Raw genomic sequence first — 25,826 nt, forward strand, 5'->3', positions numbered from 1 at the left:
TCAACTCCCAGAATTCCTGAGCCAGCATGGGGGAACTATGGCCCCTTCATGACTGGTGGACTTCAACTCCCAGAATTCCTGAACCAGCATGGGGGAACTATGGCCCCCTTTATGAGTTGTGGACTTCAACTCCTAGAATTCCTGAGCCAAGGTTCCCCACCTCTGGTCTGGACTACCTATGCTGCCCATAGGCATTATGCATTGACCTGGGGCTTAAGTGCGTTCAACACAATTGTGTCTCATATCATTGGAAACAAGGTAGGATCTTGGGTGGGGGAGTGAGTTGGTCTTGGGTTCAAGGCTCCAAGATTGCTACAAGTTTCAACAGGTGTTTTTTTATTGGTCCTACAGCACCGTTTGCACAATGGGGCTGGTCCTGCCGCTCTGGAGCGATGCCCTCATCCATTTGGACGGCGATGGGTAAGCACCGGGCCCCACCTGAGCTTGGGACACCCTCTTCCCTTCCACCTGGCACCCCAGATTTTCTTCCCTTACAGCATTGGGTTAATCTAGATCAGTGTTTCTCAACCGTAGCCACTTTAAGAGGGGTGGACTTCCACTCCCAGAATCCCCCAGCCAGCCTGCTTTAAGAGGGGAGGACTTCCATTCCCAGAATCCCCCAGCCAGCCTGCTTTAAGATGGGTGAACTTCAATTCCCAGAATTCCCCAGCCAGCCTGCTTTAAGAGGGGCGGACTTCCACTCCCAGAATCCCCCAGCAAGGATGGTTGAAGAGGGGCGGACTTCCATTCCCAGAATCCCCCAGCCAGCCTGCTTTAAGATGGGTGAACTTCAATTCCCAGAATTCCCCAGCCAGCCTGCTTTAAGAGGGATGAACTTCAATTCCCAGTATTTGGCTGGCTAGGGAATTCTGGGAGTTGAAGTCCACCCCTCTTAGAGTTGCTAGGTTTGAGAAACAGCTCTAGATTTTCCCCTTGTTGGTGCAAATCCTGTATTTCAGTGTCAAGGGACACACAAGTGTGTGCTGACATGCCCCACTTACTCTTTTGTGTCCAAAGAGATGCTGAACCGAGAGGAGGAAATTTCCATTTGTCCGTCCGTAAATCCCACATCTCCAATTTATTAGCCCATTGGCAGGAAGGGAATGGGAGGTTTGGGTCCTCTAGCCCAAGGAATGGAACAAGTTCCTTTCTTTTTTAAATAATAATAATAACAGTATCCTGGTTTCCTCCTCATTGCCAAATCGTGGGGAACGGATGCCCTTGTACGTCGGTTCTTCAGGCCTTGCCGGCCCCCCAAAAAAACAAGAAGGAGGTGTTGAGATTCTTTTAAGCAGTCTCCTTTTTTGTTACCCCGCCTCTAGACCGAAAGTTTTGCCAAACTAAAATGGATTATTTGCACCGCAAAAACATAGATTCTGGGAACTATTAAGGAGACGCCGTCTTCACCCTCTTTCTCATACACAAACTCTCTAAACGGCATTGCTCCAGTGGAATGCAGCCCCTCCCTCCTGGGAATCCAGACTGCAGTCCACCACAGTGAAAAAAAATAAAAGGAACTTAAGAAGACGCCGTCTTCACCCTCTTTCTCATACACAAACTCTCTAAACGGCACTGCTCCAGTGGAATGCAGCCCCTCCCTCCTGGGAATCCAGACTGCAGTCCACCACAGTGAAAAAAATAAAAGGAACTGTTAAAGAGACGCCGTCTTCACCCTCTTTCTCATGCACAAGCTCTCTAAACAACACTGCTCCAGTGGAATGCAGCCCCTCCCTCCTGGGAATCCAGACTGCAGTCCACCACAGTGAAAAAAATAAAAGGAACTTAAGGAGACGCCGTCTTCACCCTCTTTCTCATACACAAACTCTCTAAACGGCATTGCTCCAGTGGAATGCAGCCCCTCCCTCCTGGGAATCCAGACTGCAGTCCACCACAGTGGGGGGAAAGGAAAAAAGGATAAACATTTTTTCTTAACTTTAAACTTAATTGTTTGAACCTGCCCCTGGGTATATTCTTCTTTGGAAAGGTTAAGAATTCAGATGTTTCAACCCCCCCCCCTTTTTTTTTTTTCTTTCTGCAGGGGTTTCAGCGTTTCCACCGACAATCGGATCCACATCTTCAAACCGGTGTCCGTACAGGCAATGTGGTGAGAGTCCGTTTCTACTTCTCCGTGTGGCTAAATCCCTGGGTCTGCAAGGACCTGCAGAGCCAGCCTACCCTGTAGCGTGTTCGAAACCGGCCGTGGCCCTTTCTTGGTGGAGATGATCTCCACAGCTGTACTGCTCTTAAACATGGAGGCTCTGTTTCAGCTTTCTGTCTCCCAGGCGCCCCTATCCCCTGCCTGGACTAACGAAATTTATTGCCTGCTCAGCTTTTTTGTGGGGGGATCTGTTGAGTGGCGAGCATTTTTAACGGCCCACTTAATATCGGAAGACGACGTGGTGGAGTAGAACCGTTCGGAACAGAATGCAAAAAGAGGGACAGAAGGAAACGGCAATGGCAAAGATTAAAATAGTGTTTTTTTCAAAAATGATTTAAATAATTACAATGAATTGTTGAATAAGTTGACGGCAGTCGCCTTTGGTGTTCAAGGAACATCCAGGAGCCTTCTCCAGCACCACCGGGCACCGTGGCTAGTTGCCCATCCTGGTTTAACAGAAGCCTGTCTTCTCCTCCTCCCGTCTCCTTTTCCTGGGTAGCCCCCCCCACTCCACACACACACACACACACACACACACACACGGAAAAAGCTCTATCTGGGTTTGAGGTCGCCCGGCTATTTTGGTATTCCGAGAAAGCCGAAGGTTGAACCGAGTGACCTTCGTGGAAATGAAAAAGGGCGGAGAAGAGGGGGGTTGTGGTGGCCAGGTTTCCTTCCCTCAGCACGGATTTATTTTGGACGTTGGCATCCGGGCGCGAGCAGGGAGCCCAGTCTGTGCCAAGGGCTTAGCCTGGCGGTTGTGTTTATCTGATGTCTTGCGTTACTTTTTTTCCCCCCGAATCACCTACTGCCTTTGCAGCAAAAACGGGGCTGGCGAGGGAAAAACGGGGCGGCTGACACTGATGATGTTACCTAGTTGGGTGATGAAACGTCTGCAGGAAAGCACCCAAGCCCAGAGAGCACCAAGGACCCCATAATCCTCCTCCTCCTCCTCTTCTTCCTCCTCCACTTCACACACCCCACTCCCTCTAGCACTGATGAGGTTACCTAGTTGGGTCATGAAACGTCTGCAAGAAAACCACCCAGCTCACAGAGCACCAGGGACCCCACAGTCCTTCCTCCTCTTCCTCCTCCTCCTCCTCCTCCTCCTCCTCCCCTCTCCTAGCACTGATGATGTTCCCTAGTTGGGTCATGAAACGTCTGCAAGAAAACCACCCAGCTCAGAGAGCACCAAGGGCCCCTCATTTCAAGCTACAAATATTCTCCTTTATTAAACCAGAGTCATCTTGTCTCTCTTTCCCCCCCCCACTCCGCCCCCTCCCCAGGTCTGCCCTGCAGAGCCTTCACAAAGCCTGCGAAGTGGCCCGGATCCACAACTATTACCCCGGCAGCCTTTTCCTCACCTGGGTCAGCTACTATGAGAGCCACATCAATTCCGACCAATCCTCGGTCAACGAGTGGAACGCCATGCAGGACCTCCAGTCCCACCGCCCGGATTCCCCAGCCCTCTTTACGGACGTGTAAGTGGATCGGGGCAGCCCGCGAGACTCCCACAAGCACACGAGGATCAAGCAAAGGAGGAAGGGGGGAAAACATTTTTCCAGATATCTATTGATGTAGAATAGAATGAAATGGAATGGAATAGAATAGAATAAGGAAAAAGTATAGAATAGAATAGAAATACAGAATAAAATAGAATTACAGAATGGAATGGAATAGATTAGAATAAGGAAAGATAATAGAATAGAATAGAATAGAATAGAATAGAATAGAATAGAATAGAATAGAATAGAATAGAATAGAATAGAATAGAATAGAATAGAATTGAATTACAGGATAGAATAGAATAGAATAGAATACGGAATGGAATGGAATGGAATGGGATGGGATGGGATAGGATAGGATAGGATATTATAGAATAGAATAGAATAGAATAGAATAGAATTACAGAATAGAATAGAAATACAGAATAGAATTACAGAATAGAATAGAAATACAGAATAGAATAGAAATACAGAATAGAATAGAATAGAATAGAAATACTGAATAGAATAGAATTACAGAATAGAATGGAATAGAATAGAATCACAGAATAGAATAGAATAGAATAGAATAGAATAGAATTACAGAATAGAATAGAAATACAGAACAGAATAGAATAGAATAGAATAGAATAGAATAGAATAGAATAGAATAGAAGAATAGAATAGAATAGAATAGAAATACAGAATAGAATAGAATAGAATAGAATAGAATAGAATAGAATAGAATAGAATAGAATAGAATAGAATAGAATAGAATAGAATAGAATAGAAATACAGAATAGAATAGAATTACGGAATAGAATAGAATCACAGAATAGAATAGAATAGAATAGAATAGAATAGAATAGAATAGAATAGAATAGAATAGAATAGAATAGAATAGAATAGAATAGAATTACAGGATAGAATAGAATAGAATAGAATACGGAATGGAATGGAATGGGATGGGATGGGATAGGATAGGATAGGATAGGATATTATAGAATAGAATAGAATAGAATAGAATAGAATAGAATAGAATAGAATAGAATAGAATAGAATAGAATTACAGAATAGAATAGAAATACAGAATAGAATTACAGAATAGAATAGAAATACAGAATAGAATAGAAATACAGAATAGAATAGAATAGAATAGAATAGAAATACTGAATAGAATAGAATTACAGAATAGAATAGAATAGAATAGAATTACAGAATAGAATAGAAATACAGAACAGAATAGAATAGAATAGAATAGAATAGAATAGAATAGAAGAATAGAATAGAATAGAATAGAATAGAAATACAGAATAGAATAGAATAGAATAGAATAGAATAGAAATACAGAATAGAATAGAATAGAATAGAATAGAATAGAATAGAATAGAATAGAATAGAATAGAATAGAATAGAATAGAATAGAAATACAGAATAGAATAGAATAGAATAGAAATACAGAATAGAATAGAATTACGGAATAGAATAGAATCACAGAATAGAATAGAATAGAATAGAATAGAATAGAATAGAATAGAATAGAATAGAATAGAATAGAATAGAAATACAGAATAGAATAGAATAGAATAGAAATACAGAATAGAATAGAATTACGGAATAGAATAGAATAGAATAGAATAGAATAGAATTCTTTATTGGCCAAGTGTGATTGGACAAACAAGGAATTTGTCTTAAGTGAGTTTTGCCCCATTTTATGACCATTCTCATCCCAGTTGTTAAGTGGGAAAAATGGGGGGGGGGAACCCCTCGTTTCCCCCCCCCCCCAATTTTCCCAGTTTTTCCCCCAGGCCTTCCCATCTCTAGTTGCAAGCTGAAGATGTCTTGTCAAGTAGAGCCGAAGGAACCGCTGGAGGCTTCCAGAAAGCCCCCAGCCCAAAGGATCCACACCCCCCCCCCTTTGGCTGAGCTTGCCTGGCTCTTCCTGAGCTCAGGCCATTGATGGCACCGGCCAAGTCTGCCTTTGGAATCGTCCGGGACTTCATCCCCTCTGATGAGGCTTGGCTATTTTTATAGCCGGCGATAAAGGCCGGAGGCGGCCGGAATGCACGGGCCAGTTCTCAGTGCCATATAAGGAGGCCTGGAAGGGTCAGCTCTCCAAGAAAGGTAGGGGGTGCAAGAGGGAGGACGGAGCTACAAAGCGGTCCGATGCCCTTATCGGTGCAGGAGGCCACCAAGCTGATCCCTCGGCTATTCCAGGGATGCTGCCCAGCTGCTTCCAAAATTTCCACCGTGTGACCTTGAACCCTCTGGCTGTTTTATGTGCATTTACTTACTCATTAGATTTATGATAGAATAGGATAGATTATGGAATAGATTATAGAATGGGATGGAATAAAATATGGGATGGGATGGGATAGGATAGGATAGGATAGCATAGCATAGCATAGCATAGCATAGCATAGCATAGGATAGGATAGCATAGGATAGGATAGCATAGGATAGGATAGCATAGGATAGGATAGCATAGGATAGGATAACAGTTGGAATAGAATAGGAAATGAAATACAATAGGGAATAGAATAGAATAGGATAGGATAGGATAAAATAGAATAGAACAGAACAGAATAGAATAACAGTTGGAATAGAATAGGAAATGAAATACAATAGGGAATGGAATAGAATAGAATAGAGAATAGAATAGAATAGAATAGAATAGAATAGAATAGAATAGAATAGAATAGAATAGAATAGAATAGAATAGAATAGAATAGAATAGAAAATTAATAGAATAGAATAGAATAACAGTTGGAATAGAATAGGAAATGAAATACAATAGGAAATGGAATAGAATAGAATAGAATAGAGAATAGAATAGAATAGAAAATTAGAATAGAATAGAATAATATACTGTAGAATAGAATAGAATAGAATAACAGAGTTGGAATAGAAAATAGAATAGAATAACAGTTGGAATAGAATAGAATAATAACTATTGTCTCTCTGAACGTACACTAATCGGCATAGATTAAAATGAAATTTCATTGCATTCAGCTCTCAAAGGGTCACCACCTCTGATATACGTTACATAACTGTGACAAAGATAAATACAGATTATGCATATGCCCACATATATGACACAGAGAAACAACACAGTCTAGTTCTGGGTATGCATCCAGTTCGGGGTATGCATACAGGTCCATGGCAAGAAAAACTAACCTTGCGCGGTTTACCAGACGGAGGGCATAGGGAACAAAGCTGTCACAGAATCGGGTGGTCTCGCTATAAATACTTCAAAACCTCCTCCCGGGGGGCAGGGGGGTAGGGCAGCAACGAACAGACCGTGAAGTGTGTGTGTGTGGGGGTCTCCCTAACAATGTTTTGAGCTCTAAGCACATAGCAGGTAACGTAGTCCTCAACTTAATGACCACAACTGGCTGAGGCAGAGGGGATGTTGAGTGGGTTTTGCCCCATTTCACCACCACCCTTGCCACACTTGTTAAGTCAGTCGCTGCGGTTGTGACGTGAGGCACACGGATTGTTAAGCGAATCGCCGCAGTTAGCAACACAGTCGTTAAGCAAATCCGGGCTTTCCCCACTGACTTTGCTTGTCGGAAGGTCACCGAAGGGTATCATAAATATGAGCCCGTTGCTAAGCTTCTGAATTTTGGGGACGCTGCAATGGCCGAAGGCTGTCACCGGTCACTTTTTTTCGGTGTCATAATTTGGGTCACTCGGCGAACAGTTGTAAGTCGAGGAATGGCTATACGGGGCTGCCCGGCGCAACTAAGGGACTCTGGCCGGCTTCCGATTCTAAAATGATGAAACCATTTTATGAAAGCTTAAAGTTTTAAAAACACTGGAAGTTTTTAAGAAGAGACTGGACAGCCATTTGTCCGGAATGTTCTAGGGTTTCCTGCCTGAGCAGGGGGTTGGACTACATGACCTCCAAGGTCCCTTCCAACATCATCATCATCATCATCATCATCATCATCATCATCATTATTATTATTATTATTAAACATGAAACTCAGTCAACTGAACACTCAAATTGACTGGCACTAATGGTTGACAGGGGTTGCTGCCAGCATCCTAGGTATCAAATTATTATTATTATTATTATTATTATTATTATTATTATTATTATTATTATTATTATTATTATTATTAAACTTTTATTCATAAAACATGAAACTCAGTCAACTGAACACTCAAATTGACTGGCACTAATGGTTGACAGGGGTTGCTGCCAGCATCCTAGGTATCAAATTATTATTATTATTATTATTATTATTATTATTATTATTATTATTATTATTATTATTATTATTATTAAACTTTTATTCATAAAACATGAAACTCAGTCAACTGAACACCCAAATTGACTGGCACTAATGGTTGACAGGGGTTGCTGCCAGCATCCTAGGTATCAAATTATTATTATTATTATTATTATTATTATTATTATTATTATTATTATTAAACTTTTATTCATAAAACATGAAACTCAGTCAACTGAACACCCAAATTGACTGGCACTAATGGTTGACAGGGGTTGCTGCCAGCATCCTAGGTATCAAATTATTATTATTATTATTATTATTATTATTATTATTATTATTATTATTATTATTATTATTAAACTTTTATTCATAAAACATGAAACTCAGTCAACTGAACACTCAAATTGACTGGCACTAATGGTTGACAGGGGTTGCTGCCAGCATCCTAGGTATCAAATTATTATTATTATTATTATTATTATTATTATTATTATTATTATTATTAAACTTTTATTCATAAAACATGAAACTCAGTCAACTGAACACTCAAACTGACTGGCGCTGATGGTTGACAGGGGTTGCTGCCAGCGTCCTATGTATCAAATTATTATTATTATTATTATTATTATTATTATTATTATTATTATTAAACTTTTATTCATAAAACATGAAACTCAGTCAACTGAACACTCAAACTGACTGGCGCTGATGGTTGACAGGGGTTGCTGCCAGCGTCCTAGGTCTCAACCAGGTATCTCCTTAAAATGTAAGATGTTCCGAGGAGCGCAGTTTTTTGTAGCTTTGCTGGAGTTATTGCAGGAAGCTGCAGTTTCTTGATGTGTATTTTTGCAGTTTTTGGACATAGCTCCCGGCGCCCCGATGACAATGGGTGTCACTCTTACACGTTTCATCCATAATCGCACAGTTTCGATGGCCAGGTTGCGGTATTTCGTAATTTTTTCCAGTTCTTTTTCTTCGACTCTGGCATCTCCTGGTACAGCGATGACGATGATGATGATGATGATGATGATGATTATAAACATCAAAACGATGAATAATTAGTAAATAAATTGAGCTGGGCGAGGGGAACGTAGAGACGCCCGACCAGAGTTGCACCGGAGGGAAAAAGGGGTGAGGGAGAGAGGAAAACAGGGGTGGTCTCAAATTCTGCACCCCTCCCAACCTCAGGGCCCTTTCCTTCCTTGCCCTTCCGGGGTTCCCACCGTTGTGGCTTCCCTCCTTTCAGCCCCACGGAACTGGAGAGGACGGAGCGTCTGATCAAGACCAAGCTGAGGGAGATTATGATGCAGAAGGATCTGGAGAACATCACGTCCAAGGAGGTGAGCGGGGTGGGATGGGGACCTTCCTCGGCCAGCAGAGTCGGGGTGTGTGTGTGTGTGAAACTATTCTCCCAAGCACCAGCGGGCAGGAGAAGAAGCAACGGATGGAAACGGATCAAAGAGAGAAGCTGCCTGGAATTAAGGAGACATTTTCCGACAGTTGAGGAGAATTAACCAGCGGAACGGCTTGCCACCAGAGGTTGTGGGTGCTCCATCACCGGAGGCTTTTTAAGAAAAGGGTGAAGAGTCTCTTGTCTGAAATGGACTCTAGGGCAGGGGGTAGGCAACCTCGGCTCTTTTATTACTCATGGACGGGAGTTGACGTCCACGAGTCATCAAGGAGCTAAGGTTGCCTACCCCCGCTCTGGGGTCTCCTGATTGAGCAGGGGGTTGGACTAGAAAACCTCCGAGGTCCCTTCCAGCTCAGTTATACTATATTCTGCATTCTGAGATCCATATATCTCTGGAGGAGGAACTTCCTGACAGTCAGAACAATCAACCAGTGGAACTCCTCGCTTCCAGAAGCTGCGAATGCTCCAGCACTGGAGGGTTTTAAGAAGAGACAGGACAGCCACCCATCTCAAATAGTATAAGGTCTCCTGTTTGAACAAGAGGTTGGACTAGAAGACCTCCAGGGTCCCTTTCAACTCTGATATTCTATGTTCAGCAGCCTCCAATGCCTTGCACACTTCTTTGCCACAAAGAAGGGGTGGGGGTGGGGGGTTCCACCTGTTCCGCAAAGCACCTGAAAGCAGGAGAAGAAGCAACGGATGGAAACTAATCCAGGAGAGAAGCAACCTGGAATTCAGGAGAAATTTCCCGAAAGTGAGGATAATTAACCAGTGGAACAGCTGGCCACCAGAAGTTATGGCTGCTCCAGTCTTTTAAGAAAAGATTGGACAGCCATTTGGCCAAGATGGTCTGTCTTGGCCCTAGGATTCTAAAGGAAGGAAGGAAGGAAGGAAGGAAGGAAGGAAGGAAGGAAGGAAGGAAGGAAGGAAGGAAGGAAGGAAGGATCTCATCAGAGGGAGATTGTAACCTCTGGAGTAAAGGAGAAACTTCCTGACAGTAACAACAATTAACCAGCGGAACAATTTGCCTTCAGAAGTTGTAAGCTCTCCATTGTTGGAGGTTTTTAAGAAGAGAGTGGACAACCGTTTGTCTGAAACGGACTAGGGTCTCTTGTCTGAGCGGGGGGGGGGGGGCTGGACTAGAAGACCTCCAAGGTCCCTTCCGGCTCTGTTCTGATTGATCAATCTTGGCAATTCCTTGGGTCAGGACTCTCCACACCTTCCAATCTTTCACTCCTTCTTTCACTCAGCTTTGACAATATCCAGCCCTCAAGTATTAAAATAACATTTTTATTTTAATTCTTTTATTTGAAATATTTTATTTTTTAAAATACTTGTTATTCTCTCTGTGTGTGTCTCTCTTTTTTCTCTCTTTTCTCTTTCTCCCTCCCCTCTCTTCTCTCTCCTCTCTCTTCTCTTTCTCTCCTCTCCCTCCACTCTCTTCTCTCTCTCTCTCTTCTCTCTTTTCTCTTTCTTCTCTTCTCTTTCTCTCTTCTCCCTCCACTCTCTTCTCTCTCCTCTCTCTCTTCTTTCTCTCTTCTCTTTCTTTCTCTCCCTCCACTCTCTTCTCTCTCTCTCCTCTCTCCTTTCTTCTCTTTCTCTCCTCTCCCTCCACTCTCTTCTCTCTCCTCTCTCTTTTCTCTTTCTTCTCTTCTCTTTCTCTCTTCTCTCTCCTCTCTCTTCTCTTTCTTTCTCTCTTCTCCCTCCACTCTCTTCTCTCTCTCTTCTCTCTCCTCTTTCTTCTCTTCTCTTTCTCTCTTCTCCCTCCACTCTCCTCTCTCTCTTCTCTCTCTCTTCTCTTTTTCTCTCCTCTCCCTCCACTCTCTTCTCTCTCCTCTCTTCTTCCTCCACTCTCTTCTCCCTCCTCTCTCTCTTCTTCCTCCCTCCCTCCCTCCCTCCCCAGATCCGCACAGAACTGGAAATGCAGATGGCGTGCAACCTGCGAGAATTTAAGGAATTCATAGATAACGAGATGATCATCATCCTGGGCCAGATGGACAGCCCCACGCAGATCTTCGACCACGTCTTCCTGGTGAGGCTTTCCTGCCATGGGAACGAATGGCCCTCTTCGCTCGGGCTCCGGGTTTTCAATCTCACCCCAGTGTGCTGCTCGCTTCCCGCGCGCTAGTCCAAACGCTTCCAAAGTCTGAGTTAAATTCCTGGCTTTGATCCTGCACGCAGTGGGGTAGAGACTTCCCTTTTGGAAGAATTGTACAGCTTAGTTCTGGGCTGCCCAACCTTGGCCGCTTTAAGACCTGTGGAATTCAGCTCCCAGAATTCCCCAGCCAGCAAGGAATTCTGGGAGTTGAAGTCCACAAGCCTTAAAGGGGCTAAAGTTGGACACTCTTGGCTCTTAGACCAATCTTTCTAAACTTCAGGAATTGTTAAGACGTGTGGGCTTCAACTCCCAGAATTCCTTGCTGGCTGGGCAGTTCTGGGAGTTGAAGTCCACCCCTCTCAAAACTGCTAAGGTCGAGAAACCCTGGGTTTACACAGCATCCTAGACCAATCAGAAGACAACGACAGTCAAATATTCTTAGCCAGGGGTTTTGAATATTTCTTGTACCTGATATTCTCATATTTGGTGGTATTATTATTATTATTATTATTATTATTATTATTATTATTATTAAACTTTTATTCATAAAACATGAAACTCAGTCAACTGAACACTCAAATTGACTGGCACTAATGATTGACACGGGTTGCTGCCAGCATCCTAGGTATCAACCAGGTATCTCCTTAAAATGTAAGATGTTCCGAGGAGCGCAGTTTTTTGTAGCTTTGCTGGAGTTATGGCAGGAAGCTGCAATTTCTCGATGTGTTTTGCAAAGTTTTTGGACATAGTTCCCAGTGCCCCGATGACAATGGGTGTCACTGTTAACACGTTTCATCCATAATCGCGCAGTTTCGATGGCCAGGTCGCGGTATTTCGTTGTTGTTGTTATTTGCATGACCAGCTCTGCTGTTGGTTGACGTGGGACTGTTGCGTTTTGCTTTCTCGCCTGTTTCTGCAGGGTTCGGAGTGGAACGCCTCCAATCTAGAAGACTTGCAGACTAGAGGGTGAGTTGGCCACCAAAATTGTCCTCCCAAAACACAAGTTTTGTTGTTTGGGTTCAGTTGGATGAATTTGGTTTAATCCAGCGATTTAAATAAACTGTTGGGTTTTTTGGCTGTCATTGCCTCTATGAAGGAAGTTCACATTCAAGACGCTTGTATGTGTGTTTGGGCATGCCTGCATTCGTGTGAGTGTGTGTGTGTAGAAGGCACTGGTTGTGTGTGTGTGTGTGTGATGTGTACACACTTCCTTCAGTATTCCTGGAGATTTATCTACAGGTCATTCTCAAGAGCCCTGGTGGTGCAGTGGTTAGAATACGGTATTGCAGGCTGACTCTGCCCACAGCCAGGAAGTTCGATCCTGACCAGCTCCAGGTTGATTCAGCCTTCCGTCCTTCCGAGGTCGGTAAAAGGAGGACCCAGATGGTTGGGGGCAAAGAGGCTGACTCTGTAAACCGCTCAGAGGGAGCTGTAAAACACCATGAAGCAGTATATAAGTCTAAGTGCTATTGTTTGGGAGGGAAGGAAGGAAGGAAGGAAAGAGAGAGAGAGAAACAAAGAAAGAGAGAGAAAAAGAAAGAAAGAGAAAAAGGAAGGAAGAAAGAGAAAGAAAGAAGAAAGAAAGAAGAAAGAAAGAAAGAAAGAAAGAAAGAAAGAAAGAAAGAAAGAAAGAAAGAAAGAAAGAAAGAAAGAAAGAAAGAAAGAAAGAAAGAAAGAAAGAAGCCATGGTGGTGCTGCAGTGGTTAAGGCGGGACTAGAACTCTGTCTCCTGGTGATTGGCCCAAAGCCACCCAGTTGCCTTTCATGCCTAAGGCGGGACTAGAACTCTCCGTCTCCTGGTGATTGGCCTAAAGTCTCTCAGCTGGTTTTATGGCTAAGGCGGGACTAGAACTCTTGTCTCCTGGTGATTGGCCCAAAGACACCCAGTTGCCTTTTCATGCCTAAGGCGAGACTAGAACTCACCGTCTCCTGGTGATTTCCTTTTTCCTTGGCAAAAAAGAGGTCATAAAAAGCAGGCACGACCCATTCAATAATTGCCCTGCTGATCAGCGGAGATCCTAATCCGAACGCTTGTTGTCAATCGAAGATTAGTTTGAGAGAGCAGAGAGAGGCAGTTTGGCCTAGCGATTAAGGCACCAGGCTAGGCAGCGGGAGGCGGTGAGTTCTAATCCTGCCTTACCCTTGAAAGGTGACTTTAAGCCAGTCCCTCTCTCTCTCAGCCCAGCCCACCTCGCAGGGTTCTCGTTGTGGGGGAAAGAGGAGGAGGAGGGAGGTGTGTCGGATACGGGTCGCCCGCTTGCGTGATTTGTAAAGAGAATTAAGCATTAAGGATGATAAACGAAGAGTACAGCCTCTCCCATTTGCCTGCAGGGTGCGGTATATTCTGAACGTCACTCGTGAGATCGACAATTTCTTCCCGGGAGTTTTTGAGTACCACAATATCCGAGTTTACGACGAAGAGGCGACGGATTTGCTGGCTTACTGGAACGACACCTACAAATTCATCTCCAAAGCAAAGTCAGTCCCTTTTTTTTTCCCTACGCTTGCTTTTTCTCTGCCGTTCATAAATGGCCTCCTGCGGTTGCTTTAATTTATTTTGCGGCCTGGAATCATTCAAGAGCAGGGCTGGAGCAACTCCCAGAATTCCTGAGCCCTGCCCGGCTGACTCGGGAATTCTGAGAGTTGAAGTCCACAGGTCGCCGAGAGGGGGTAAGTTGCCCGTCCTTAAAGAGCCTGGGGGAGCGCTAAACCCCATCCAATGGCTGGATTAAATCAGCCTTTAAGGGTGATTAAGAGCGGAAGGAGGATATTCCACCTGGTTAGGGAAATGTGGTTCTTCTGAGAACCTTGTCAGCTTAAAGGTGGTTAAGAGAAGCCCTTCCCAGTTAGTGCTCCAAGGCTGGGGGTGCAGACCCCCCGCTTTTGGGAGACACAGCTCTGCCACAGAAGCCTGCATGTGCAATAAGCAGGGGTGTCCCTAGAATGTGGTCAAAATGGCAAACTAGATTGAGAGAGCCAGACAAATGAGACAGAGAGATATGACAGACAGACAGACAGACAGACAGACAGACAGACAGACAGATAGATAGATAGATAGATAGATAGATAGATAGATTATAGATAAATAAATTGATTGATAGATGATAGATAGATATAAATAGATTATAGATATATAAATTGATTGATAGATGATAGATATAATAGGATAGATAGATAGATAGATAGATAGATAGATAGATAGATAGATAGATAGATAGATAGATAGATAGATATAGATTATAGATAGATAAATTGATTGATGATAGATAGATAGATAGATAGATAGATAGATAGATAGATAGATAGATAGATAGATAGATAGATAGATAGATAGATATAAATAGATTATAGATATATAAATTGATTGATAGATGATAGATATAATAGGATAGATACATAGATAGATGATAGATAGATAGATAGATAGATAGATAGATATAGATTATAGATAAATTGATTGATGATAGATAGATAGATAGATTATAGATAAATAAATTGATTGATAGATGATGGATGGATAGATAGATAGATAGATAGATAGATAGATAGATAGATAGATAGATAGATAGATAGAAATAGATTATAGATAGATAAATTGATTGATAGATGATAGATAGATATAATAGGATAGACAGATAGACAGATAGATAGATAGATAGATAGATAGATAGATAGATAGATAGATAGATAGATAGATAGATAGATATAATAGAAATAGAGAAAGGTATAGATAGATAGACAAACTGTAGATATAGATAGATAATAGAAATAGAGACATTGTAGAGAGACAGACAGGCACTGGGGATATAGCTAATTGAAACTGTCTAGATACATGGACAGACAGACAGACAGACAGCTGATAGATAATGACGGACAAATTAAAGATAGCTGATAGATAAAAGATAAATAGATGACACAGAGAGAGAGATGGATGGATGGATGATAGATGGGCAGACATTTCAGCAGGTGTGTGTGTGTGGGGGGGGGTGGACAGACGGACGGATTTCCCCTGCTTGTGAACCTGAGGCGGTGCCAGGCTGGTGTGTGTGTGTGTGCCTTCTGGGGCTGGGGGTCCCTCTCCACCTCCTCCTCCTCCTCCTGCAACCATCCGCCTGCCCGTCTCCTCCTAGGAAGAACGGCTCCAAGTGCCTGGTCCACTGCAAGATGGGCGTCAGCCGTTCGGCCTCCACCGTCATCGCCTACGCCATGAAGGAGTACGGCTGGAACCTCGACCGGGCCTACGACTACGTCAAGGAGCGCCGCAGCGTCACCAAGCCCAACCCCAGCTTCATGCGCCAACTGGAGGAATACCAGGGCATCCTCCTGGCCAGGTGGGTCCGCTTGCACACGCAGGTCCTCGTTTAGTGACCGTACCAGGTCACAACAAAAGTGACTTAATAACCAATGTTCACACTTGCCACCGTTGCAGCGTCCCCGTGGTCACGTGATCAAAACTCAGACGCTTCGGCCACTGGCTCGTATTTATGACTGACAGTTGCCGCATCCCAGGTCACATGATCAAAATTCAGACGCTTCGGCCACTGACTCGTATTTATGACAGACAGTTGCATGTCCCCATGGCCACGTGATCAAAATTCAGACGCTTCGGCCACTGACTCATATTTATGACGGACAGTTGCAGCGTCCTTCACGGGATCACGTGGTCCCCTTTTGCGACCGTCTGACAAGCGAAGTCAACGGGGGAGGGGGGAAAGCCAGATTCACTTCACAACCGCGTCACTAACTGAACAACTGCAGTGATTCACTTAACGGCGGTGTCAAGAAAGGGCGTAATACGGGGCAAAACTCACTGAAGGATCTTCCTTGCTTAGAAATAGAATATTGGAGCTCCATTGTGGTCCTAAGTAGAGGACTACCTGCATAGGGTCATCCTCGTGCAGGGGGTTGGACTAGAAGACCTCCAGGGTCCCTTCCCCTCCCTTCTGTTACCCACCTGTTATTTCTCATGCAAAAGCCTCACGCTTGTTTTTGTAACAAGAAACCAGCCAGTCTGACAACCTGTTTTGTGTTTTCTTCGGCGGGGGGGGGGGGGATCCCCGCTTTCAGCCACGTGGCTGCCAGATGCCGTGGGCTTGAATGTCAGGGGGTTTCGAAACCGTGTGGTGAAGCAACAACTGGCCAGAAACGGGGACCGAAGGGAAGAAATTTGAATAATAATCCTTTATTGATCAGCCCGTGGGCCGTAGCAAGCGGGAGGTTTCCCAACACACATTATACTAAAATGCAGTGAAAACAATCTAGAGTGGAATTAGTTAAAACATAATTTAGGATAAAATAGAAGTAAAACGCAATTTAAAATGAAATGGGGGCAACACGCATTTTTAAAATGAAAGGAGAATCGAACACGGCGATTTAAGAGAAAATAGGATAAAATTGTATTTCACTCTCGCCCCTACAATCCACCCCAATCAGTCTCACATTTGCCGAACCATTTTGCTCAGGGACTGTTCTGTGTTAAATTTAATTTTCTTTCTTTCTTTCTTTCTTTCTTTCTTTCTTTCTTTCTTTCTTTCTTTCTTTCTTTCTTTCTTTCTTTCTCTTTCTTTCTTTCTTTCTTTCTTTCTTTCTTTCTTTCTTTTTCTTTCTTTCTTTCTTTCTTTCTTTCTTTTTTTGTATAGATTTCATTAGTTTTTTTATAGGGTTAGGAATAAGGTAGGGTCGGGGTTAGAGTTAGGGTTAGGGTTGGGGTTTTTCCAAATAACATTCTCAATATTTTAATTTTATTTTAAATTTTTAATTTTTAACCTATTGTAACTGGGTTTTTAATTAGAGTTAAGGGTTTTAGATTTTAATTAAGGATAATTTAATTTATTTTAATTTGTTATTAACTTTTGTATTGTTATATTGTTTTAATCGCCTTGTGAACCGCCCTGGGTCCTAGGGAGAAGGGCGGTATATAAGTTTAAATAATAAATAAATAAATAAATAAATAAATTAATTAATTAATTTAGCGAACAGCATAACCTCTGGGTTCACGTGTTTAACAAACCATAATAGATCACAGTCAACTATCACAAACAATGTGTTAATTAATCAGTCAATAGCCTTCTTCTTGCTAACAGATGTGAAATGGAATTTGAATCAGGGAAGAGATCAGCAGACTCGCATTTTGGCCAACCTCGGTGCAGCCGTGGCAAAGAAGAGTGCGAAAGTAGCATACATGTAGCCGGCCTTTCGGAATGCAGAATGGGAAGGGACCTTAGAGGTCTTCTAGTCCACCCCCACCATCACCCTAACCATTTCAGACAAAAGGGAGTTGTCCAACCTCTTCTTAAAATCCTCCAGTGATGGAGCAGCCATAACTTCTGGTGGCAAGCTGTTCCACTGGTTAATTATCCTCACTTTCGGGAAATTTCTCCTGAATTCCAGGTTGCTTCTCTCCTGGATTAGTTTACCTCCGTTGCTTCTTCTCCTGCTTTCAGGTGCTTTGCGGAACAGGTGGGAAACCCCCCCCCCCACCTCTTCTTTGGAAAACTGCTATCACGTCACCCACAAGAAGGTCTTATGTTCTCAGCCTTGCCAATAACCAGCTTGGCTGCATACTTTTAAAAAGCCACCGCATTTTATTTATTTATTTAGTTACTTTTATATACCGCCCTATTCCCGAAGGACTCAGGGCGGTTTACAGGGCAGAGTTAAAAGACAGGGGTGATATGATAGCTGTTGAACATAGAATATCAGAGTTGGAAGGCCCCCTGGAGGTCTTCTAGTCCACCTTCTACCATTTCAGACAGGTGGCTTTCCTGCCTCTTCTTAAAAGCCTCCAGTGATGGAGCACCCACAACTTCTGGTGGCAAGCTGTTCCACTGTTTAATTGTCCTCATTGTCAGAAAATTTCTCCTTAATTTCTCTCTCTGCTCAGTTTCCAACCATTGTTTCTTGTCCTGCCCTCTGGTGCTTTGGTGAATATGACCGCCTCTTCTTTCTGGCAGTCTCTCAAAATACTGGGATGCTGCTATCATATCACCCCTGTTTCTTCTTTTCTTTATAGCCAAACCCAGGTCCTGCAGCCGTTCTTGGTTATGCTTTAGCCTCCAGCCCCCTGATCATCTTAGTTGCTCTTCTCTACACTCTTTCCAAAGAGTCTCAACTTTTTTTTTTTTTGGTATTGTGGCGAACAAAACTGCACGCAATATTCCACGTGTGGCCTTTCCAAGGCATTATTAAAAAGAGAGAGAGGTGCCCCCAGGTGGGCATGGCGCAAAACGTTGCAAGCCATGCAAAGGGATGGGATAGGATAGGATATAGAATGGAATAGAAAATATGGAATGGAATAGGATAGGATAGGATAGGATAGGATAGGATAGGATAGGATAGGATAGGATAGGATAGGATAGGACAAGAGGGGACAGGACATAATAGAAAAGAAAATATAGGGTAGGATAGAACAGAACAGAATAGAATTAAAATAAAGAATAGAATAGAATAGAATAGAATAGAATAGAATAGAATAGAATAGAATAGAATAGAATAGAATAGAATAGAATAGAATAGAATTAAAATGAATAGAATAGAATAGAATAGAATAGAATAGAATAGAATAGAATAGAATAGAATAGAATAGAATAGAATAGAATAGAATAGAATAGAATAGAATAGAATAGAATAGAATAATGATAGGATAGGATAGAAATAAAATAAAGAATAGAATAGAATAGAATAGAATAGAATAGAATAGAATAGAATAGAATAGAATAGAATAGAATAGAATAGAATAGAATAATGATAGGATAGGATAGGATAGGATAGAATTAAAATAAAGAATAGAACAGAATAATAGAATAGAATAGAAATAAGAATAGAATAGAATAGAATTAAAATAAAGAATAGAATAGAATTAAAATAAAGAATAGAATAGAATAGAATAATAATAATAATAATAATAATAATAATAATAATAATAATAATAATAATAATAATAATAATAATAATAATAATAATAATAATAATAATTTGGAAGGGACCTCGGAGGTCATCTAGTCCAACCCCCTGCTCAGGCAGGAAACCCTGTACCATTTCAGACAAACGGCTGTCCAGTCTCTTCTTAAAAACCTCCAGTGTTGGAGCATTCACTGGTTAGTTGTTCTCACTGCCAGGAAGTTTCTCCTTAGTTCTAGGTTGCTTCTAGAATAGAGCAGAGCTGAAAGGGACCATGGAGCCAATGTCTCCCAAAGTCTCTGCACCCCCAACAGCCTTGCAAGCCCACCCATGTTTGTGTGGGGGGGGAGGGGGGAACAGGGCAAGGTGCCACCGGGCCCGGCTGACTTGACCGGCCCTTCCCCTCGGTCACGGCTGGCGGCTGGCGGCCGCAGGATTGCCTGGCCTATTTTTGCCGCTGTGTTCCTGGGAACAGATGGCCAAACAGGACCAGCAGCTGACCGCTGGCAGAGCGTGTGACCTGGACGGAGCGTCCAGTAAAGACACAAAAACACCCTCTGGGTCTCCATTGCCCCAAGCAACCTGATCTCTTGAGGCTTCGGATGTTGATCCTGGCCGGACTGTGTCCGTCGGTGTTTTCTCCTTCACCTCTCCTTGCTCAAGGCTCCAAAAAAGCTTGCACAATGTTGTTGTTGTTTTCCCCCCTCTGCTTCTCTCGCTCACTGACGTGCAGGTAATCCTCCACATAACAACAATTCATTTAGTGACCATTCCGAGTTACAACGGCACGGGGAAAAAGCGACTTAGCGCCGCGTCTCACGCTTAACGACCGTGGCAACATCCCCCCCCCCGCACTCACGGGATCCAAATTCGGGAGCCTCAGCAACCAGCTCAGATTTACGACGGTTTGCGGTGTCCCGAGGGAGAGGTCGCATGATTCCCCCTTTGGCGACCTGACAAGCAAACTCAACGGAGGGAACCCGGATCTGCTTAACGACCGTATTGCAGACTCAACAATTGCACCCATTCGCTTAACAGACAAGGCAGGAAAAGCCATAAAATATGGGGGGGGGGAGGGAAACTCCCCTAGCCCACTTCTCGTTTAGCGACATAAATTCGGCGTCAGTCGAGCACTCCTTGTATTTCTTTCTCCCTCTGCTTCTCACTCAGCGACGTGCAAGTAGCCCCCGACTTAACGACAACAACTGAGCCCCGGGTTTCTGCCGCTAAGCGAAAGAGTTCTTTAGCGACCTTTCTGGCCACAGTTGTTAAGTGAATCCCTGCAGCGGCTAAGTTAGCAACCCGGTTCTCGTTCGAAATTTTATTTTGCTGATCCAAATATTATAATAAAAAACGGAAAAGAAAATAATAAGAAAATAAGGGAAGAAAAAGGAAAAAGGGGAAAGTGAAGAAAGCTACCTCTTTCTTAAAAACCTCTAAGGATGGAGCACCCACAATTTCTGGTGGCGAGCAGTTCCGCTGGTTAATTGTCCTCACTGTCAGGAAGTTTCTCCTTAGTTCCAGGTTGCTTCTCTCCTTGATGAGTTTCCATCCGTTGCTTCTTCTCCTGCCTTCGGGCGCTTTGGAGAATAGCTTGACTCCCTCTTCTTTGGGGCAACCCCTGAGATACTGGAAGACTTCTATCATGTCCCCCCTCGTCCTTCTCTTCCTTAGACCAGGCACCCCCAATTCCAGCAATCGTTCTTCGTATGTTGTAGCCTCCGGTCCCCTGATCATCTTTGTTGTTCTTCTCTGCACTCTTTCCAGAGTGTCAAGATCTTTTTTGTACTATAGTGACCAAAATTGGATGCAGTATTCCAGGTGTGGTCTTAGTAGGGTTTTATAAAGCGATAGTACCATGTTTCCCCGAAAATAAGACCGGGTTGTTGTTGTTGTTTTGCCTCCAAAAGAAGCACCTGGTCTTATTTTCGGGGTAGGCCTTACCTCATCTCTGGCACCGACAGACAGCACCACCCAGCCGGTCCACTTTTTCTGGGGCCGAAGTTCTGCAGCTGCATTTGGGCCTGCATTTTGCAGTCAGGCCTTTCCAGAAGGCCTAAGCAGCCGAGTACCGAGCTATGGATTCAATCCATAGCTTGGTGATCAGCTGCTGAGGTTTTGCAGAACCGAGCTACAGATTGAACTCATAGCTCGGTTCTTCGCTGCACAGGCCTTCTAGAAAGCCCTGTGGCTGTGAAATGCAGGCCTGGCTGCAGAAGAGGCCTCACAAAAAGTGGGCCGGCGAGGAGAGGCCTGGCTGCCAGGTAGGCGGGGTGTGGGGCGCATAGGGCAAACCCACCCACACCCCCCCGCCCTAGCTTGATTTTTAGGTGTGCGCCCCACCCTAAAACTAGGGCTTATTTTTGGGCTAGAGCTTATATTAGGCCCACCCTCCAAAATCAAGCTAGGGCTTATTGTTAGTGTAGGCCAGGGGTCTTCAAACTTGGCCCTTTGATGACTTGTGGACTTCAACTCCCAGAATTCCTCAGCCAGGCACACTGGCTGAGGAACTCTGGGAGTTGAAGTCCACAAGTCATCAAAGGGCCAAGTTTGAAGACCCCCGGTGTAGGCCTTACTTTTGGGGAAACACGGCAATACTTCGTGTGATCTTGATTCTATGCCTCTGTTTATGCAACCCGGGATTGCATTCGCTTTTTTGGCTGCTGCTGCTTCACACGGCTGGCTCGCCTTTAAGCGATCATCCAATTGGACTCCAAGATCCCCTTTCACAGTTACTCTTTTTTGAGCCAGGTCTCGCCCAATCTGTACGAAATAAATAAATAAACCCTTCTCCCTTCATTTTCTCTGTCTCTCTCTCTCTCCACAGCAAGCAACGCCACAACAAGCTCTGGCGCTCGCATTCCGAAAGCGACATCTCGGACCACCACGAGCCCATCGGCAAGTCGGGGATGGAGGTCAGCAAAAAAGAAATCACCACCTCGGCCGACCAGATCTCCGAGAACCGGTCTTCCAGCAGCCTGGTGGCGGTGCCCGTGGGGATCGGCGCCAGCCCGCACGGACCCTTGCTGTGCCATTTGGGCTCCGGCCCTTTGGCCAATCTTCCGGGTAAGGAGAGGGTGATCCAGCTGGAAATTGCACCCCGGGACTTCGACGCCGAGCAGAGGGAGGACCAACTGAACTTGAACAACCTCAACGGGTGCCCTACTGGATGCTGTCCGGGCAACGCCGAGTCGCCTCTAGACAACTGCAATCCCTCCGAGGTGTTACTGGAGCAAGGGGATGCCTTGAGATCGGCCAGTGGTTTTCCGGACTTGGCGGTGGACGAGTTAGAGAACGACGCCCTCAAGCCAGGAGACGGCAACGTCCACCTGGTGCCCATGGAGGAGCTGGAGTCCTGCTTGCGAGACACGCCCAGCCCGCCCGGCAACCTTTCTCAGCCGGACGAGGAGGAGGAAGAGGAGGAAGAGGAAGAAGAAGAAGAAGAGGAGGAAGAAGCCAGAGCTGGAGATTTTGGCACGGATCGGATTGACTTCTTCAGCGCGTTGGAGAAGTTTGTGGAGCTGTCGCAGGAGAAGAGGCCGCGGGCCTCTTCCAGGGCGGAAGATCTGGGCAACGGGCGAAACGGCACTCCCCGGGTCTCTGGCTTGGAGCTGCTGCCTTGCGATCCCGCCGAGCAGGCCCGGCGAAGTGCCTCGGCGGGCAGCTCCCCGCAGGTCTCGGAGGCGTCCTCTCTGGAGGAGGAGCAGCTGAAGGTATCCGAGGCAGAAGGGAGAACATTTGGGTGATCCCCGTCACTCCTAGGAGTTTCTCAAGCAGGGCTCTCCAAACCTGGCCACTTTTAAGACTTGTGGACTTCCATTCCCAGAATTCCCCAGCCAGCCGTGATGATGATGATGATGGTGGCTAGGGAATTCTGGGAATGGAAGTCCACCCATCTTAAAGCATGTTGGCTGGAGAATTCTGGGAGTGGAAGTCCACAAGTCTTAAAGCTGGCTGGGGAATTCTGGGAGTTGGTCTTAAAGTTGCCAAGTTTTGGAGACCCCTCTTTTAAAGTGGAGTATCCGCTGGAAGCGAGGTGGACCCTCGCTCTCCTGGCCTTCCAGAAAGGTATAAAAACCGGGCTCTGCCACGTTGCGTTGGGAGCCCAGCGGAGCAGGCAACGTTTAACAGTGTTTAATCATCCTTGCCTCATTTTAAAACTTCAACCTTTATATTTTATATACCGCTCAAAAAAATAAAAGGAACAGAAAATAAGACATCCTACTATTAAATACAGTACATTGTGTTGTTTAAGTGTTCCCTTTATTTTTTTGAGCAGTATATTTATATATGTTTTGATATTTTATTCTTTTTATTGTACACCAGCCACCCAGAGTCCCTATCATAGGAAAATGGGTGGTTCAAAAATTAGATAGATAGGTGGGTGGGTGAGTAGATAGATAGATAGATAGATAGATAGATAGATAGATAGATAGATAGATAGATAGATAGATAGATAGATAGATAGATAGATAGTAGATAGATAGATAGATAGATAGATAGATAGTAGATAGATAGATAGATAGATAGATAGATAGATAGATAGATAGATAGTAGATAGATAGATAGATAGATAGTAGATAGATAGATAGATAGATAGATAGATAGATAGATAGATAGATAGATAGATAGATAGATACCTGTAGATAGATAGATAGATAGTAGACAGACAGACAGACAGACAGATACATATTAGATAGATAGATGGATGGATTGATGGAGACATATGATTGATAGATGGGTTGATGGATAGAGAGAGGATGGGTGGATAGAGAGACGAATAGAATAGAATAGAATAGAATAGAATAGAATAGAATAGAATAGAATAGAATAGAATAGTATAGAATAGAATAGAATAGAATAGAATAGAATAGAATAGAATAGATATGAAAGATAGGTAGGAAAGATGGATGGATTGATGATGATTGATAGAATGGATGGATGGATGGAGAGAGGATAGATTAGATAGATAGATAGATAGATAGATAGATAGATAGATAGATAGATAGATAGATAGATAGATAGATAGATAGATAGATAGATAAATAGATAGATAGATAGATAAAATGGATAGATAGATGGATTGATGGAGACAAATATTGATAGACGGGTGATGGATAGGATGGATGAATGGAGAGGATAGATAGAATGGATAGATAGGAAGATGGATGGATGGATGGGGGAAATGGATGGATTGATGATGATTGATAGAGAGAATGGATGGATGGAGAGAGAGGATATAGAATGGATAGATAAGGAAGGAAGGATGGATGGATGGATGGGGAAAATGGATGGATTGATGATGATTGATAGAAGGGTGATGGATGGATGGATGGATAGATAGATAGATAGATAGATAGACAGACAGATAGATAGACAGATGAGAGAGCGAATGGGAATTAACCCTGACTGAAGTACCATCCCTTCCCCTTTTGTGCCGGGGGGGGGGGTGCACCAGCACCAGCTTCCCCTCTTCCTCCTGCTGCTTGGCATCTTCCCAAATTGCAGCGTGCCCCCAGAAGAACAGCCCGGTGGATGCACTTCCTGGCCCCCCCTCCCCACCCCCAGGACTTGGGGAGGGGGCAGTGGAGAGTCCTGGTGGCGCCCAAGCCCCCTTCTCCAGGCTGGGCCAGGCAGCTGCCCCCGGTCCCTTGGCTGCTGGCGCCCTCTGCTGGTCAAAGAGTAGCCACAGAGCCAAACGGCAGACTTGCTCTGTCCAGGGTCTGTGTGTGTGTGTGTGTGTGTGTGTGTGTGTACGTGCGCGCAACCCCGTCCCAGAGCCCCCTCCCTCCCTCCCTCGCTTTTTGCCAGATGAAGACCTCCGCCACATTTGCAACCCAGGAAGGAAGAGAGTCTTGGTCATACTGATTGTGCCTTGCCATTGTGGATCAGGTTGCAGGTTGTCCTCGACTTACGGATGCTCACTTAGCGACTGTTTAAAGTTGTGATGATCCAGATTTGAAGTTAAGTCTCCCTTCCTTCCCCACTCCCCCTCCCCCGGTCCCATGGCTGCAGTTCAGGTGCTCAACATTTACAGGGTAGCACAGCGAAGTGGCCAAATTTAACTGTGGTTTTCCCCAAGATGGCATTTGCTTCTCAGTTTTTGACAAAACTGCAGCGTTTGCTTAATGGCTACAGATTCACTTAACAACTGTTGCAAAAAAAAAACTACGGCCCAATCATGACTGCACGCTGATCGTACGTAGAAAAGTCAAAATTCAGAATTACAGGCCCTCCTCCAGTTGCGACCACAGTCGGGCCCCAAATTTCTGCCGCTAAAAGAGACATTTGTTAAATGAGGTTGGCCCCATTTTGCCACCTTTTCTTGCCACCATTGCTAGGCAGTTGTGAAGTTGGCAACACGGCCGTTAAGCGAATCCGGCTTCCCCTGTTGGCTTTGCTTGTCGGAAGGTCGCAAAAGGGGATCAAACTGACCCCGGGACATGGCGACCGTCGTAAATGCGAACCAGTTTCCAAGCATCTGAATTTTGATCATGTGTCCATGGGGATGGTGCAATGGTCGTAAGTGTGAAAA

The 25,826-nt window shown here is 44.2% G+C and overlaps 1 protein-coding gene across 3 annotated transcripts in view; it reads left to right on the forward strand.

Annotated features, from left to right (window-relative positions):
- SSH2 (slingshot protein phosphatase 2) overlaps window positions 1-25,826 on the forward strand; it is a 153,597-nt gene that overhangs the window by 124,622 nt on the left and 3,149 nt on the right. For all 3 annotated transcript variants that reach the window (XM_081337793.1, XM_081337791.1, XM_081337792.1), the window contains exons 6-14: window positions 352-420; window positions 2,039-2,104; window positions 3,445-3,639; window positions 9,130-9,223; window positions 11,198-11,326; window positions 12,312-12,358; window positions 13,724-13,870; window positions 15,523-15,723; window positions 22,119-23,004. In XM_081337793.1, the coding sequence (XP_081193919.1) occupies window positions 352-420; window positions 2,039-2,104; window positions 3,445-3,639; window positions 9,130-9,223; window positions 11,198-11,326; window positions 12,312-12,358; window positions 13,724-13,870; window positions 15,523-15,723; window positions 22,119-23,004 (1,834 nt within the window). The remainder of the gene's footprint in view (window positions 1-351; window positions 421-2,038; window positions 2,105-3,444; window positions 3,640-9,129; window positions 9,224-11,197; window positions 11,327-12,311; window positions 12,359-13,723; window positions 13,871-15,522; window positions 15,724-22,118; window positions 23,005-25,826) is intronic.

The sequence above is a fragment of the Vipera berus genome (assembly GCF_964194415.1).
Source record: "Vipera berus genome assembly, chromosome: 1".
In the NCBI taxonomy this organism is placed as follows: domain Eukaryota; kingdom Metazoa; phylum Chordata; class Lepidosauria; order Squamata; family Viperidae; genus Vipera; species Vipera berus.